At 39.7% G+C, this 18,153-nt stretch overlaps 1 protein-coding gene across 1 annotated transcript; it reads left to right on the top strand.

Moving 5' to 3' along the window:
- The first annotated feature begins 778 nt into the window (after nt 1–778).
- zpld1a (zona pellucida-like domain containing 1a) lies at nt 779–17,220 on the top strand. Its single transcript, XM_030747136.1, has 12 exons — nt 779–798; nt 1,642–1,768; nt 2,171–2,284; nt 2,610–2,830; nt 3,231–3,412; nt 4,082–4,154; nt 4,519–4,616; nt 10,073–10,153; nt 10,248–10,419; nt 13,194–13,296; nt 13,729–13,758; nt 17,045–17,220. Exons 3-12 carry the CDS (start codon nt 2,179–2,181, stop codon nt 17,218–17,220), a joined length of 1,242 nt encoding a protein of 413 aa, XP_030602996.1. The 5' UTR covers nt 779–798; nt 1,642–1,768; nt 2,171–2,178.
- Nucleotides 17,221–18,153: the final 933 nt, after the last annotated feature.

Genomic DNA, 18,153 nt, shown 5'->3' with positions numbered 1-18,153 from the left:
GGATGTCCCAAGGTCAAAATGGGATATGCCCCAAGGGTGGTTGAGAATGACAGAGCCAAGATCCTGTGGGACTTCCAGATACAGACAGACAAACTTGTGATGACTAACCAACCAGACATCGTAGTGGTGGACAAACAAAGGAGGAAAGTCGTGGTGATAGACGTTGCAATACCAAGTGATGGCAACATCAAGAAGAAAGAACACGAGAAGCTTGACAAATACCAAGGGCTCAGAGAAGAGCTAGAGAGGATGTTGAGGGTGAAGGTAACAGTGGTCCCCATTGTAATCAGAACACTTGGGGCAGTCACCCAAACATGATGTGTATTATGTTATCCAAAGAGTTCAATTTTGGTCTCAGTTGACCAGACTATATTCTCACAGTATTTCACAGGCTTGTCTAAATGTTGTTCTGCAAAATTTAAATGCGCTTCAACATGCTTTTTCTTCAGCATGTATATCTGTATGTATATCTACATGTTTCTACCTTTTAAAGTGGATTCTGCTCACAATGCCAAGTGTGGTGTGGGGGAGGGGGTTGAAGAAATGATTATTAAAACCATCTTGGGAGTTTCACCCAGAGAATTGAATTCCTTCACTAAAGTACACACAGGTTTGCCCACAGATAAGTCAGGAGTTTAAAAAACATAAAAATATGACAGGCACACAAGGAGTAAGGAACAGAGAATCTTAATCAGCTGGGGCCCTATCAGGAACAGGAACTAGTACAAGGGAGGAGGCCCCCCCCAGCTTCAGCACAGGTTTTTGTGGACTGAGGAAGCATGAATGTGAGAGACTGAGGTAAGAGCAGATTTCACCTGTAAGTAGCTGAATTCAGGCATAATAGAAAATACAACTTTAAATACTGTAAGCTGTTTTCAAGATCCTGCCACAGAGAAACACCTTTACTGAAAAATTAAGGTTAGAAAGAATAATGTGTGGGATGCCTTTCAGTTCCCAACCATTTCTGTTTATCCCCAATGGACCTAGAGTGGGAAGTTGCCTAAAAATTGCGACTGCAATGTCCTTTCATCTCATGTTCCATATTCACATGGTCCCCGTGTGTCTGTGAAGCCAGCACATATGCTGTTGTTCATATGGAAGGTGGCAGAGTGAGGACTGGCTAATCCCCTGAAATGCCATGACCTTAGCTTTCTTTTACTTTGTTGTCTCTATGTGGTGGGAGTCCTGTCACCAGAAATCAAACTTTGGGATCAGGTATGCAGTCGGCAGCAGCTTGCAGCCCCACCAAGCTGATTGCTCGCTGACTGAGATCTGCAGCAGACAAAGAATGAAAAAGTATGGATTCCCTGGGCCAAAGGCCCACATGGTGGGCTCTGCACTCCCTGACTGGCCTGGGGAAAAAGGAATGGCTCAGTCAGCAGGCCAGGGCCACTGGAGCGATGAAAAGATAATTCTCCCCCCCACAGCTGCTGGACCTCATGCAGCGTCAAACCATTTGTGAGCAGTGACAGAGCCAGATTGGGCCGAAAGGATATGAGTGGGAAACTTCAAAACCTGCTCATGTTTCTGTTGATGTGAAAGGATTTGTATAACACATTCAGATTTGATGGACTTTCCCATGTTCACTCTGGACAGCCCTTTTTTGTTGACATGTTCAAATAATGAATCTCTTATGTGTAGGATCCCTTTTTCCCTCCTGCACCTGAGTTCTGTTTCTAGTTGTCAGGTAGGGATGCTGTGCAGACCACTCCATCGTCTGTCCCAAACTTATGGAGAACCGCTGACTCGCTGGCTTTCAGGAACCAGGGTAAGTAGTTCTCCCTCTGACTGAGCAACAGTGTGCCTTTTTACCTCAGGCTTTCAGGAACTACACCGTCTGCCACCAACTTGTTTCATTTAGCTATTTCCTGAGGGCTTACACTGGCTTACACTTGTCTGTGACTAAGAAGGAGAGATCTTTTTTAGAGGACAATGAGATGTGCATAGGGTTAAGCCATTGTAGTCTATGAAATTACTGTAGTTATTACATTATTTTTGATATCCTTATAATATTGATGCAAAAGCTGCAGGTGCTCAGTGGGAATACATTTGTCTGTGTTTAGCAGGGTTATGAAAGATGTTCCTCTGAAGTCAGAACTGTTAAGTGATAAGTGAAATCAGATGAATGGATAGACTGGATTACTCACATTAAATTCTTACTCTGTTACAGGTGCTGAAATGGAACATATATTTTTCATTCTTTTAATGTCTAGTAAGGCCTTATCAGTTGGAGCTCAATTCAATGGATTTAACTGTGACGCAAATTTTCACAGCCGCTTCCCCGGTGAGGAAATAATAGAAGTTGATTCACACTTCTTTTGTGAATTAATGGATAGAATTATGTATGAATATCATTCTAAAAATGTCTTCTTTGGACTACCTACATGTTCTGAAAATGAGATGATGACTTTTTAGTGTGCACACCGGTTTATGACCTAATATGTCTTGAACAAAACTGAATGTGACAGACTGTAATCTCAGAAGCAAATTCCTTTATTTTTTTCTATCTAAACGTACTATCCATAAAATGTAACATTCATGCAAATAAATAATCACATTGTGACTCATTTGCTGCACATATGTGTGCGTGTTTCGTGTCTCTCTTGCAGCTGAGAGAGATATCAGTGTGTACTGCGGGGTCCAGACAATCACCCTCAAGGTCAATTTCTGTCCTGTTCTCTTCTCTGGCTACACTGACACTGATCTGGCCCTTAATGGTCGCCATGGAGATGCCCACTGCCGAGGGTTCATCAACAACAACACCTTCCCCACTGTTGTGATCTTTAGCATCAGCTTGGCAACCCTTGAGTCCTGCGGCAATTCCCTGGTGGTAAGAAGAAGAGAAATTGTAATATTTTTTAAATGAATTAACAAACAGCTGCTGTATTGTTAAAGCAACCAAGACGATGCTTTCAGAAAATAAAACAAAAAGGTTACCATAGAGATGGTAATGTGCTGCGGTTACTGGTATTACAGACGTTTCCTCCTGAAAACTGTGTCATAAACCACTCGGGCTGAGCTGATAGCTTTACAGCATTTTTTATTGTAACTAATGCCAACTGAAGGTGAAAACAAGACTTACAGCAGCCTGTAGAAAAGAGACTGTTTGTATCCTTTATTATCCTTTAATCCCATGGGGGGGCCCATGGGGTTTTCTGGTTTTGAAGTGGGCCGCAGCACTTTTGACTTTGGAGCTGGAGGTGTGTTACTCACGCTGATGTTGCTTACAGGTGTCTACAGCTCAAGGACCCAATGCTTATGGGAACCTGTCCCTGGTGCAGATTGGAAACATATCAGGGTACATTGACACACCAGACCCCCCAACCATCATCAGCTACCTGCCCGGTCTGCTGTACAAGTTCAGCTGCAGCTACCCACTGGAATACCTAGTCAACAACACACAGCTGGCTTCGTAAGTCTCACTCTCACCTTTAAACTTGTTTGTGATCCGACATAAATTGAAAATAATAAAATTAATTGCTGGTGCTTTAAAATGTAAAAATCTTACACTGGTCTTCAAAAAATGTGACTTGGAAAGTAACAGAGGGACAATCTGACAGTATAGGAGATGGTATTGCTGACATGATAGTGTCAATTTGACTTATTATATCAACTGGGCAGACAAAATAAAGAAACACCTTAAATAATAATCATATAATAATCAGCACACTACAACAGAATTTATGTTGTTTTTTTTTTCCATGAAACACAACCCAAACACAGTTATATATTTCCTGTGTTTAAATCATGGGCACCACCACCTCATCTGGAATTTATTATTAAAGGTCTAGAATTTAGAGATGCTGTATTAACTGAGGCCAGAGTCAGAGTGCATGCAAAGAGGGATGTTTGATCATAATTTAAAGTTGTGCAGGCTCTGAACAGTACGGCTCACATAAGGAAATGCTGTACATGTTCATCTGAAAGACAAGTTTAGGCATGGTTTTAAGGAGAAAGATTCTCTATTATTAGTACTGAATATAAAGTTGTATTCTTAAAAAATACTGATGCCACCTTAATTACTGTTACCAGCTTTCATAATGTTTTAATGTTTTTCCCCCTTTTTAAATCTTGAATGAAGGTCTGCAGCTGCAATCTCAGTGAAGGAAAGCAATGGCACGTTCATTAGCACGCTGAATCTCCTGCTTTACAATGTAAGTTCACAATCTATCAGAAACATCTTTGTGCTGTACAGGGAAGCTGAGTTTGTTGCACTGGAAATAAATCTCTACTTGTATGCTTAAAGGGGCATAAAAAAGCTCTGCAGCTACGTAAAGTTAATCTCTACCTTTAACTGTAATTTCTATGCATGATTGTCTGTGTACAAGACAAGCATGTTACCAGATTCAGAGAAATTCTTTCATGTAGCTGATGTAAAAAGGAAATTAACTTTATTACTGCAACTGTACAAAGTTATATTAAATTTAGGCAAACAAATCACTGTCAGTCAACTCTACAGTAAGGGCAGAGCCAGGAAATATGACACCTATGTGTAAATTTAATGTGCTTTTTATATAGGACTCATCATACATTCAGCAGCTGTCCATCCCAATGGCAGGACTGACCCTGAAGACACGTGTGTTTGCAGCTGTAAAAGCCTCTAATCTGGATAGAAGGTATTCTGTCACAATGTAGCTAATGAGTCCACAAAGTGGATGATGTGAGCTTAATCAGAGTAGCAGCCGGTCTTGTAAATTATTTTCATGTTAATGAAACAACTTCCATACAACAGTTAACATCTGTACTCCATTAAGACTCATCAGACTATGAAACAACATAAGGACCTTCATCTCTATAGTCACTAAATTACAGTCATTACATGATATCACCATGATATCAAGAAATGTAAAAAATAATTTACATTCATAGACAGCAGTTTTGTATAGTACAGATATTATAGTCTATCTCTACACACACACACACACACACACACACACACACACACACACACACACACACACACGCGCCTATGTGGGCTGTCCTCGGGTACTCTGGCTTTTAGGAGGAAGCCTGAGTGCCCGTTAGGCTTGTCTGTAGGTGTGCAGGTGAGAGTGGATGGTTGTCTGTCTCTCTGTGTCAGCTGAGAGACAGGCCACCTGTCCAGGGTGCACATCACCTTTGGCCTTATGAAAACTGCGATAGCCTCCAGTACCCTGTGACCCTAAACTGGATAAATTCATTTACTGATAATTTGGATATTTAGATTTTTATATAAAATAAACTGTATTGTATTGTATGTATTTTTGACATGTTTTTCCCAACGTGTCTGGGACAAACATGTTATCAGAGCAGAAAAAGTCTAAGGGATCCCCCCCCCACACCATCTGTGTGAACAAGCATGGGTTATAAAATAACACATCTGAAGAAACACATTGTGAAAGACAACACCACTTGCCTTTATTTAGAAGATCACAGCTTTTAAGCCTTTTGTTCTCAAACTAACAGAAGACAAAGACATGCAAAACAACAGCTACAGTATGAGTATGAACTTTGAGCTTTGGTCTATAAATACTCGAGGGATTCTGCAGGCATTAGCTGTCATTTTGTTCACCTGAGAAGGGCCTTCGGGCTTTGCAACCAGCAGCTGCTGCCGCTGATACACAGAGGGCAGGACTGCAGCATATGAAAGGCTACTCTCAGCTCAGTCCATCTTATCCCTGATCTCTGCCAAGGCCACCAAATGTGAAATCACATGATACTGCTGGTCATTTTTTGTATAAAAGTAAATACTGCTTGAGAATAGGGGCTGTGAAAACCCCACTTTTTCATCTCCCGGATATCAGACCTGCTTCTTTTCTTGCCTGTTTTTTTCCCTTTAAATCACTATCTATTGCCTGTGTTCAATTTGCTATATCCAAAATAAGTTTGCATGGCCTTTCAAAAGAAATAATCAAATACTCTGACTTAAACAAATGGCTTGAAATTGTGTGACTCCTACATTAGTAGGACTTCATGATAACTTTTCATATGTCTGAGGAATCACTTGCACTTTGTTTTCCCTTCTAAGAATGACTTTAGTCACTCATGCGTGTCTGGTCTTCATCTTGTGGTCATTTGATCTTGCCTGTGGGGCTAATAGTGGGTGGGAGTCATTACATCATGGGAATGTGCAAAGAACAACATGTAAGAACAACTGCTATTGTCGTTGCCATGTCAGTTCATCAAATGCCTCCCATTTCACATATTGACCTGAAAAAAATTTTCAAGGGAAAGATACACTTGTTAGTAGGAATTATGCAAAATTTCAGGTGCCCGTCATAGTTCATTTTGTCAGGGATGAAGGTCGGGGTGTTTGTAGATGTTTTTGTTTGTTTGTTTGAATTCAGATTCAAGCCTACTTTAAGTAAAAAACTACTTAAACTGGGTCCTTCAAATTCTTTATTACTATAGCTCTATGAATATGAACTCTCAGGAGTTTGGCTCTCGTTACTTTACAATGATGGACGTATATATTCCCTAAAATATGCTCCGTTTATGATAGCAGATTTGGAGGCCTGCAGAAACCACAATTTTGCAGTTAGTTGACTTGACTTATTTTGCAGCTTCTCATATACAAAGGATACAATATTCTTTTAAACGTTTCAAATCCAGTGTCATGGCTAATGAATCTTTGGACGCAAAGAGGAAACAACAGCAGCAACGAGCTAGTTTAACAGCTTTATTGTTAACTGAGGAATTTATCAGGTGCAAAGGGAAGAGGCACTGAGCAGAAGTTATCACTCAGCAGGTGGACAGAGAGGGTCTGCTGAACGGGAGAGAGATTATTAAACAAAGTGGGCTTGTTGGGAGGAATGAGAACAGGATTGTGTGATTTTCAGTGGACAGATTGTAATCCAGTGGTGGTTAGGAGGCTGCAGTGGAGAGTAAGCAGGCAGACCGGAATCCAAAGTGGAGCATTACCACAGTGAGGCGGGGGGCTGTGAGGTTGTAACAGGTAGGTTTAGCTGGGATGGATTGGTGCAGAGTCTCAGTCACTGCTGGACGTATATACGAAGACTACAATGAGCTGGTAATAACAAGCTGAGCAGAAACCAAACCAGGAGTGAGCAGCTCCACCCGAGGGTGGAAACCAGCCACCAGTCCACTTGCGGAGGGAATGGTAAATGGACTAGTTCTTATATAGCGCTTTTCTACTCAGTATGAGCACTCAAAGCGCTTATACAACCTGTTTGCATTCACCCATGCACTCCCATTCATACAAGCACCTCCATTTTTACGAAGCTAAGTGCTTTTAATTACCTAACATTCACACGCATTCATACTCCGACAGAACGGTCGGAGAGCAACTTGGGGTTAAGTATCTTGCCCAAGGATACATTGGCATGTAGCCCGGAGTAGCCAGGATTCGAACCGCTGACCTTCCGACCTACCTACTGAGCTACAGCCACCCCACTGAGCTACAGCCACCCCAAAAGAGAAAACACCACAACCTGCCCAGAAACTGATTTGTGCACCCTCAGGGCTCAGGAAGAAATTTTTGAGTACAAGATATGTGCAGTGACCCAATGCATAATCCTTATGAAAAATGTATCCTTCCTCTGGAATTTATTCAGGCAAATCTGTGATGGTCAGGTGGGAGGTTTTTTATTTATTTCTTTATTTTTTTTAATTGATGAACTGAGATGGAATGACCCTATAAATATTTTGTGTGTTTCCTTTGTTTACCTTATCATTATACCTTTACCTCTGTGGTCATTAGCACAACTTAATTATTTAAATGTCCAATCCTATCTCTTACAGATTTTGTTTCAATTCATCTAACAGCAAATCTTTTTTTCTATTTATATTTTATGTTAGCATAAAGAGCCTAGCACAAAGAACTCTAAATATGCTGACATATAGATTTTACCCCCTCAAGAAGTATTAATTCATCAGTAAGATGTGCACTGATAAAATGTCATTTGTTTTACTACAGCATCCACCTACCTATTGTAACAAGTGATTTAACTCTGATCCAGCTTTTTATCTTTGATTACAAATAAAACCCAAGAGCAAGAACCATGAAGCTATAAAGACAGTGTCTGGAATAATCATTTCTATCTATTTCCACAAGCTACATCAGCTGTCTAGTGTAAAAGTATATTTTAAAAGCTCATTCAAAAAGCTAGAATCAGGGGTAAACATGTTTGTCCCTTAAGTTTTTCCACTTCTTTGTACATTGCCTCAACTCCATTCTGATAGTTTCAGCAGGCTCCCTCAAGGAATTTGATGACATTTGTGAGTCCTTTTTGCTGCTTTGATTATTATTCCTTAAACTGAGACCATGTTTATTATTCTCTCACTGATAAATTCAAAAACTGCAGCGAAAAAGTATCCAAGAATTCTGTTGTTCTTCTTGTTCCTGTGGACTCCTCGGGAAGTAAAGGGCCATAACAGCACTCCTCCAGTGGGCTCAATTCTGGGCAGCTCCCTTCAGCTGAGCCCTTGTCGTTCCGGCCGCTTTTGCTTCATACTTGACCGATCTTCCCAAGTTCGCTTTGGCCTCCCAACTTTGCTCTTCCCTTGTGGGTTTCCATTATCGGGGTGGTTGTGGCTCAGGAGGTAGAGCAGGTCACCTACCAATCAGAAGGTTGGTGGTTCAATTCCTGGCTGCTCCAGGCCACCACTGCTCCATGCCAAAGTATCCTTGGGCAAGGTACTGAACCCCAAGATACTGGACGCAAGTGTTAGAGTGTGAATGTTAGACAATAAAAGCACTTAACTTAGTTATATATGGAAGTGCTAGTATGAATGGGTAACTGTGTTGTAAAAGTGCTTTGAGTGCTCAGATAGAGTAGAAAAGTGCTATATAAGAACTAGTCCATTTACCATTCAAGGGTCTGTCTGGTAACAGTATGGTGTATATTGGTCTGAGCAGGGTGTGTCCTATCCAGTCCAGTTGCTTTGTGGTGTTGTGGCTGATGGGTGCTTGCTTGGTTCTCTTCCAGAGGCTGGCACTGGAGATTTTCTCCACCTGATGTTTCAGATATGTCACAGGCATCTGTGGGTGAAGGTCTGGAGTTTGTTGTTGGTGTTCATCACTCTCCAGGTCTCTGAGCCATACAGGAGAACTGTCTTTCACTTGGTTTTAAAGATGTGAGTTTTATTGTTGAGGGATAGAGCTCTGGAGCTCCAGATGGGCCACAAGATATTGAATGCATGTCTGGCCCTGTTAATTCAGCTTCAGATGTCATTGTCTGTTCCCCCGTCCATACTGATTAAACGTCCCAGATAGTTGAAGCGGTCCGTCTGTGTTGTTTTCTGTCTGCAGTTGGTCAGTCTTCTCAGCTTCCTCTGACAGCCTATTCAGTTTGGACTGTGCATGCTGTTGTTGGTGGGACAGGAGATTAACATCATCTGTCTAGATCTTACAGCTGTTTAGTGAAGGTCCACTGTATGCCGGTGCTATTGCCTGAGGTCGACTACTACAAAATCCAGTCAATGGCTTCTATTTACATTATACATGCTTCCCTTAGGCAGTATTATTAGAAAACATTGCATCAATTTTCATTGTTATGCAGATGATACTCAGCTTTACCTATCAATGAAGCCAGATGACACACATCAATGAGTTAAGCTGCAGGAATGTCTTAAAGACATTAAGTTCCATTTGGTTCCAAATCCTGCCTGCCACACTGCAAACATGACAGTCTGGGGGAAAACAAGTGTGAAGCACAGTGGAAACAAATCAGGAATAACCTAGGGAAGTTAAATTTAAAAAAAAGCACAAAAGACAAGAGACTATCAACATAAAACAAGAACTAACACTGAGACAGAGATCTAAACATCTGAACTTGATGCAGAGACAAAAGGTGAACAACATGGAGACAAAACTGTCTTAACTAAAGGACAAAACACAAAGACGAGGCTAGAACAGAACTAACATTTTCTAAAAAAGAACTAATCAGAAGCATAGATGACTAAACTCAAAAGCAGAATAAATAATACTGTACTCAGAGAACTAAATAAGAGTGCTTGAACATAAAAGAATCACAAACTCACCAAAACCTGGGTCCAAAACCCAGAAACCATGACATATAAAACCATGTTCAGTTCTTGTGGTCTACATTTAATCATGTTTTCTGTAAATTAGATGGAATGTTCTAATGGACTACTGTTACACCACGCCTTCTGGAAATCCTAATGACGACCTGCGTTATGATCTTTTCTTTAGGTAACTCCAATACATTAACGGGTCCATGATTGTTTAAAACTCTATTTTTGACTATGTTTTAATAATCTTGTCTAATTTTCCTTTTCTGAACCAGCTGTGAAAAAGACCCCCAGACCACAGTCTTTGAGAACGGAAAGAGCCAAATGGGCCGCTTTGCCTTTGAAGTATTCCGCTTTGTAAAGCACAAGAACCAGAAGATGTCCACTGTCTTCCTGCACTGCGTCACCAAGCTGTGCCGAGCAGATGATTGCCCAATGCTTATGCCTGTGAGGCTAGCACTGACACTTTGACACATGACATAATTTTAGGAAAAATATAAAATAAATATATTTTCAGTATCAACTTAATTTCAAAAGGGAAACATTTGCTGAAAAGCTCCACATTTCATTTGGTTTCCAAATGAAAATCTTTAACTCACTAACGGACATAATTTACAGAATTTACAAGTTCTACTACAATTTGGAAGTACGTGTACTTCTATTATACCTTTACCTTCCATTACAGTTTATACCTCCATTTTCTGGTATTTTTTTATATCCACTCTACATCTACATTTAAAAGGTAAGTATATTAGCTTTTAATTTGGTAAAAGCTACACTATTACACAATTTTTACACAAAAAATCACAATTTGCATCATTAAATATAATATTAAGTATAGAAACTATTTATTTCTCTAAGTGGAACTAACATCGGATACACACATTTTTGCTACAACAAATTTAATTCTCTTATAGTATAGTCAGGTCAGTATAGTCAGTTTTATTTTATTTGCTCATAAAATCACCTTCTCGTGAAGCTTTTGTTCATACTGGCATTTATTAAAGCATTTTTCTGTGTGTGATATAGGACTAAGTCCATAGCAAAATACACTGAAAAAATTAGCTTGAGCTAATGTGAGGCTTCAGTAGTCAGTGCTAGATGTATCAGGTCAATATCTCCCAAAATACATCTGGTCATACGGGAAACACTAGGTCAGTATCCCTGCTTCAGGTTTTAATTTTCAGTTTGTGCATGGGCAGAATAATCAATATGTCAAGGGAAGCTGATAACACTTGCCCATAATAACCAATAGCAACCAACCTTGTTTTATTCCACAGTTATTCACATGTATCAAATATGCTACAGATTGTGATGTGTTTTCAGATGGTTGAATAAGTTAGTTGTGTTGCTTTGCAGATACAACTCTATAGCAGTCTTTGCATATGATTTAATCTTGCTTAATATCACCCACACTAAATCTTAAATATTTCTAAACAATGAATGAAAAGCTCCAAAGATCTGCTTCAAGGGACAGGTTCTCCACCTTCTGCCGGACCAGGCATTTGATTATTTCTGTATTTATGTCTTTAAATGTAGTGTTACTCATTCAAACTAGTCCAGGAAACCTAAAGCTGCATGGTGTAGGGAACAGCAGTGAGTGTTACATGCAAGCATGTTGTCAGGCACTGATATAGATTAGCTTTGCATTTTAAATAGCAAAGCATGCATTTTAAATATCACCTGATCATCCTCATTTATTTGTGGGAAGCCAAAATTGTGATTGAGATTAAAATGTGATTAATTGTGCAGCCCTTCCTCTTAGCATATGACTGGTTGGCTTCATAACATGCTGAAGCATTGTCCCACATTCACATTCTAACTTAATGAAATGTATCCATCATTACTGTAAAACAACTGGCTATGTCTATAAGTTCATCTCCCTGAGGGAGAGGAACGAGATACAACACATACAGTATTGGATATCACGCCCCCGCATGTCCTGGCTGAAGACACCTCTATTCCTGCCTTCAAGGCAGATGACCTGTGATGAATTACGTGTGGCCCCACCCACACATATATACCCTGTCATCATAGTTATCCCTCAGTTCGATAGCTGCTCTTCACCGAGCCCAGCTGTGCAGCAGGGCATCCTGGTGTTGTACCTTGTTCCTCTCCTTCAGTTAGCAGAAGTTATAGACGTAACTGTTCATTCCCTCTCAGTCCAGTCACTTAGTACAACACATATAGTATGGCACATATGTCTGTGTAGATTCTCAGTCATCCAGGTCATAGTAGTCTCTGGAGCTTGAAAAAGGCGACTGGACTTCTTTTTGTTTCTTGAAGACGTTTCACCTCTCATCCGAAAGGCTTGGCACATATATGCACACCCCACAGAGCAGCCACCGATCTGGCATTGGACCACCAGCACACTAATGCAGGGCAGACCCAGCCGAAAGGACAGAATGAGCCACTGAAGGGACTGTCACATCAAAACAACAAAACTGAACAAAAGTGTGCGGTGATGACCAACTAGGTGCAGCACAAACATCGCTCACAACAACCCCTTTATAAAGGGGTTGCCATTCACCTGGTGCTCTCACACCGAGGCAAATGACACCTTTAGTGCTTTATGCCAGGAAGATAGCTTCCACAAGCCAATGGGAGAGCCTCTCTTTAGGCAAAACTCTACCACTAGCTGGATTAGCAAAGCAGACAAAAACTAGTCACATAAATGCACATTCTGGACACAGAGAATGCAGCCTCCTATTTCCTCAGACTAACTGATTGTCTGACTTTCCAAACAGGCTCCCATTTCAAAATGACACTTTAGACAGTAGCCCTGTTATTAATAATAGTAGTTGACCTAACAGTAGTCAGGGCACAGCAGATGTATGATAACACAGATCATCAGGTAACACTCCTCATTCATCAGTCAATACACTGTCTAAAAAGATTCTGGGCACCCATATCTCATTTTTCATGATAAATGATTAAAAAGTAACAGTTTATAGAGTAAAACCATTGGAGACTATTGCATGAAGAACAATGATTCAAATCTAGCGGGGAAAAGTGCTTGTATGAATGGGAAAATGACACATGCTGTGTAAGGTGTTTTGAGTACTCAAGTAGAATAGAAAAGGGCCAGTCCATTTACCATTTGCATCCTGGCAACATCACTGGGCCATATTAGCAAATTTAGCCTATGTCTGCTAAGTTCATTAGCTTAAGAAAGTAGCTCAAATAAGAGTTTTCATCCTCTCTGTGTGATACTTTAATAGATCTGTGGCAGCAGGAAACGGAGAGATGTCTCTGAGGGAAAGGAATCAAATGCTGCATCTGGAAATGCCATCCTGTCTGCTGGGCCTATCATCACACGAAGTGGTACAGTTTGATTACACTCCTCTTCTGTTACTACTTTCCCAACCAGCCAACCTCATCCTTCTGATATTATCCAACAAAACTGGTATTGTCTAAAGAGCATTTTCTGCCAACCTGAAATAAAACACTGAATAAGTTATTGGAGATTATTAGATATGTTTGAGCTGTAAATTTCTTTTTTGCTCAAATTTCAAACATTTCCACAGTTAATTAAGTCAATACTGATTTTCAAATGCATTAAAAATGCAAGATTTTATACTAAAACATTGCCTGAAGTGGAGCGCTTATGTGGATGACCTAGTCCTAGATTGTCAAACAGTACCCGAAGGCAACCTTGTCTAATGTACTGTAAAAAAGAAATTAACACAGCATTTGGAGAAACTATTCCATATTGATTACAGTGCATTTAAATACCTGTATGTTTGTTTTTCACAGATGAAACACCAGTTAACAATTCTCAGCTAGGTAAGTCTTCTCATCCAATCATCCTGTCGATTAAGTGAAATGGTGCTTCTGTATGTTCTTTTACATATATATATTTATATATTTGTATGTATGTATTTATTAAATCCCAGCTCGCCCCTACGGACGGTCTTTTCACCCTCCAAGCTCGGGTCCTCTACCAGAGGCCTGGGAGCTTGGGGGTCCTGCGCAGTATCTTAGCTGTTCCCAGCATTGCGCTCTTCTGGACAGAGATCTCAGATGTTGTTCCTGGAATCTGCTGGAGCCACTCTTTCAGTTTGGGGGTCACTACCCCGAGTGTTCCCATTACCACGGGGACCACTGTTACCTTCACATTCAACATCCTCTCTAGCACTTCTCTCAGCTCTTGGTATTTTTTGAGCTTCTCGTGTTCCTTCATCCTGATGTTACTTGATATTTGTACATCTATGACTACAGCTCCTCTGCTTGTCCACCACTGCCATGTCCGGTTGGTTAGCTATCACCAGTGTGTTTGTCTGTATCTGGATATCCCACAGGATCTTAGCTTGGTCATCCACAGCCACCCTTAGCAGTTTATCCCATTTTGACCTCAGGACTTCCAGGCCATATTTGGTACAGATGTTTCTGTATACTATGCCAGCCACTTGGTTATGGCGTATCGTGTATGCCCTGAATGCTAGCATCTTGCACCCTGCTGTTATGTGGTGAATTATCTCCAGGGCATCTCTGCACAGCCTGCACATGGGGCAGGTGTGGTAGACCCCAGCCTATTGCCTCTGTACTATCTTTCAGTCCAGCTTTGTCCAGTTATTGCTAGGATTTTTCTATATCACCCACTTCTTCTGTCTGCCAGTGGTACATGCCATGCATAGGCCCGTCCTTCTATGATGGTTCCTGTTTTTGCAACTCTTCTTTCTTCTTTCTATTCACTAAGCACGTGATCATTTGTGGTCATCTTTCTGACGTACTCATGGATCGTTGTTATTTTATCCAATTCAATTCAATTTTATTTATATAGCACCAAATCACAACAAACAGCCTCAACCTGCTTTACATTGTAAGGTATTGTATATTGTAACCCTACAATAATAACAGAGAAAACCCAACAGTCAAAATGACCCCCTATGAGCAAACATTGGGTGACAGTGGGAAGGAAAAACTCTCTTTTAACAGGAAGAAACCTCCAGCAGAACCAGGCTCAGGGAGGGGGGGTCATCTGCTGAGACCGGTTGGGGCTGAAGGGAGAGAAAAAAGACATGCTGTGGAAGAGAGCCAGAGATTAATAATATCTAATGATTAAATGCAGAGTGGGGAATGAACAGAGTGCAAAGAGGTGAATGAAAAGAAACACTCAGTGCTTCATGGGAATCCCCAGCAGCCTAGGCCTATAGCACTATATCTAAGGGATGGTTCAGGGTCACCTGATCCAGCCCTAACTATAAGCTTGATCATAAAGGAAAGTTTTAAGCCTACTCTTAAAAATAAAGAGGTTGTCTGTCTATTGGGGTGATACGGTACTATGAGGTCTTTGAGATAAGATGGGGCCTGATTATTCAAGACCTTGTATGTGAGGAGAAGGATTTTAAATTCTATTCTAGATTTAACAGGGAGCCAATGAAGAGAAGCCAATATGGGAGAAATCTGCTCTCTCTTTCTAGGCCCTGTCAGTACTCTAGCTGCAGCATTTTGGATCAGCTGAAGGCTTTTCAGGGAGCTTTTAGGACAGCCTGATAATAATGAATTACAATAGTCCACCCTAGAAGTAATAAATGCATGAATTAGCTTTTCAGCATCACTCTGAGAAAGGATGTTTCTAATTTTAGAAATATTGCACAAATGCAAAAAAGCGGTTCTACATATTTGTTTAATATGTGCATTGAAGGACATATCCTGGTCAAAAATGACTCCTAGATTTCTCACAGTGTTACTGGAGGCCAAAGTAATGCCATCCAGAGTAAGTATCTGGTTTGACACCATGTTTCTAAGATTTGTGGGGCCGAGTACAAGGACTTCAGTTTGATCTGAATTTAGAAGCAGGAAATTAGAGGTCATCCAGGCCTTAATGTCTTTAAGACATTCCTGCAGCTTAACTCATTGATGTGTCATCTGGCTTCATTGATAGGTAAAGCTGAGTATCATCTGCATAACAATGAAAATTGATGCAGTGCTTTCTAATAATACTGCCTAAGGGAAGTGTGTATAATGTAAATAAAATTGGTCCTAGCACAGAACCCTGTGGAACTCCATAATTAACCGTAGTCTCTGAAGAAGACTCCCCATTTACATGAACAAATTGGAGTCTATTAGATAAATATGATTCAAACCACTGCAGTGCAGTACCTTTAATACCTAAAGTATGCTCTAATCTGTGTAATAAAATGTTATGGTCAACATTATCAAAGCTGCACTGAGGTCCAACAGGACAAGAACAGAGATGAGTCCACTGTCAGAGGCTGTGAGAAGATCATTGGTAACCTTCACTAATGCTGTTTCTGTACTGTGATGAATTCTGAAAACTTGTTTTACATTAATGAGTATTGTTATTATTGAAAACACATTTTTACTGAAATATATATTATATTTTTACTAACCCAGAGATGATTAAAAGTATCTAGATAAAAGTTTAGAACCTCTAAATTAGGGCAAAGTAGTTTTGGAGAAGGTAATAAGCTGTCTGCTGAAATGTTTTCTATTATGAAATGGGGGGGGGTAATGTCATCATGAATTTTACATTTCTTTTATATTTTCATTGATCTCTCCATCAGTAATGGGTCTTGTTTGCCATCCTTTTGACTATTTATAACAAAGCCTATGATTGTGTAGCTGTTCTTACCTTTATTGTTCAGTTGTTTCAACATTGCTAAATGTGTCTGACATTTTACAGTTTTCATAAAGCAGTTGTTTCAGTGTCAATTCAATTCGATTTTTGGGGTCATATTACCTGAGGTAATGAACTTGCAAAATAATTATGAACAGCACTGAAATGCCCTCAGGAACCATTTAATGAAGCTGGAGCCACTGATTACAATTATATGTGTATGCTGTTTCAGTTGAGACAAAGTTCCTATACTCAAAATGCAGGATGTATTGCTGTTTAGATGCTGTTTAGATCCAGGTCACTTTACACTATCAAATACTATTGTTGAGATCAGTGACACTAAAAGTTGCCTAATTTTCCTAAGAAATGACAACAGAAATATGAAATGAATGAATCAGTCACCACTATTTGGCATTTTGCATGAACTTAAGAGAAAGTATTGAGAATGTTTTTGAAAAAAGTTGTTTCTTTGTGTTTGTGCTGCTTCAGCCCATCTTAAAGCTCCAGTGTTCCAGATGAATACGGTGACCAGCGCACTCATCTCAGGCATGATCATTCTGGGGTTCATGTGCGTATGCTTCTTCATCTTGTCCCTCACCCTTCTCAAAGGCAAGAGCTCTCCAGTCAGCACCCTGTCAGGAGTCCGCAACCCAGCCTTCAACTGAGTACCTGAACTCGCTGCAGACATTCCTCCTCAGTTCACATATAGGCATTTTACAGGACAATTAAATTCTTGAATATGATAACTGTTACCGGGTCTGTACAATGTGTAGTAGTGTAGGAGTTAAGCAGGACTATTAAAAAAAAAAGTGTTTTGTGTTTCCATCACACAAAAAGCCAAGCCTCAGCCTGCATGGGATTATTTGTCATGCACCTTTAACCCTTTAACCCATAGTGGGGATAATAAAAACTTATTGCAATACCTCAGCTATACAGCTTTCATTGCAGGGTACAGTTACATGTCTTGCAGTACATTATGTAGTGTATGAATAACTTCCCATTTCCCGAATAGAGGCTAAAATGCTCAAACATTTTTATAAAAAAGAATAACCTGAGGGAATGAAAGAGACCATTAAAAAGCATTAAAAAGTAAAATCTTAAGTGCTAAAATGAGTTTACAGAAAGACTTTTATGTTAAGCTTAAAGTTTTCCTGTCAAAATTAGATTTTAAAATTATATTGATATATTAATTGGAATTTTCTTTAATTTATTGATATTGATAAATATTAGAGGAATAGTTTTATGTTTAATCATTTTAGGTCTATTTTGCCTAAAAATGTAAATCACTCACTCTAAATATTTTCAGTTAGTAGCCACAAATAAAGTTAATTATTAGATATTTTGTACCACCTGTAATTATGTATAACTTTACCAGATATGTTCTTAAAATGCGACTTGTGATCTTTTCCTGAAATGTCCAAGTTGTCCATGTTGCAAATATTGCACCTTGACTTGTAATTAAAATATACACTGTCGTATTTCTAAATACAAACTGCACATTTCCTTTTAAGCAGTATTACAATAACTGATAAATGACTTTCATTTATACAGCTTATATATATATATATATATATATATATATATATACCTGCCAAAAT

Source organism: Archocentrus centrarchus, chromosome 14 (assembly GCF_007364275.1).
Source record: "Archocentrus centrarchus isolate MPI-CPG fArcCen1 chromosome 14, fArcCen1, whole genome shotgun sequence".
In the NCBI taxonomy this organism is placed as follows: domain Eukaryota; kingdom Metazoa; phylum Chordata; class Actinopteri; order Cichliformes; family Cichlidae; genus Archocentrus; species Archocentrus centrarchus.
Note: the sequence above shows the minus strand (reverse complement) of the source record. Positions and strands in the feature narration are given on the sequence as shown.

Coding starts and splice junctions, on each gene's coding strand:
- zpld1a (XM_030747136.1), top strand. CDS start 2,179: ATGGAACATATATTTTTCATTCTTTTAATGTCTAGTAAGGCCTTATCA. Junction 2,285..2,609: donor TTTTCACAGCCGCTTCCCCG/GTGAGGAAATAA, acceptor TCTCTCTTGCAG/CTGAGAGAGATATCAGTGTG. Junction 10,420..13,193: donor ATTGCCCAATGCTTATGCCT/GTGAGGCTAGCA, acceptor ATACTTTAATAG/ATCTGTGGCAGCAGGAAACG.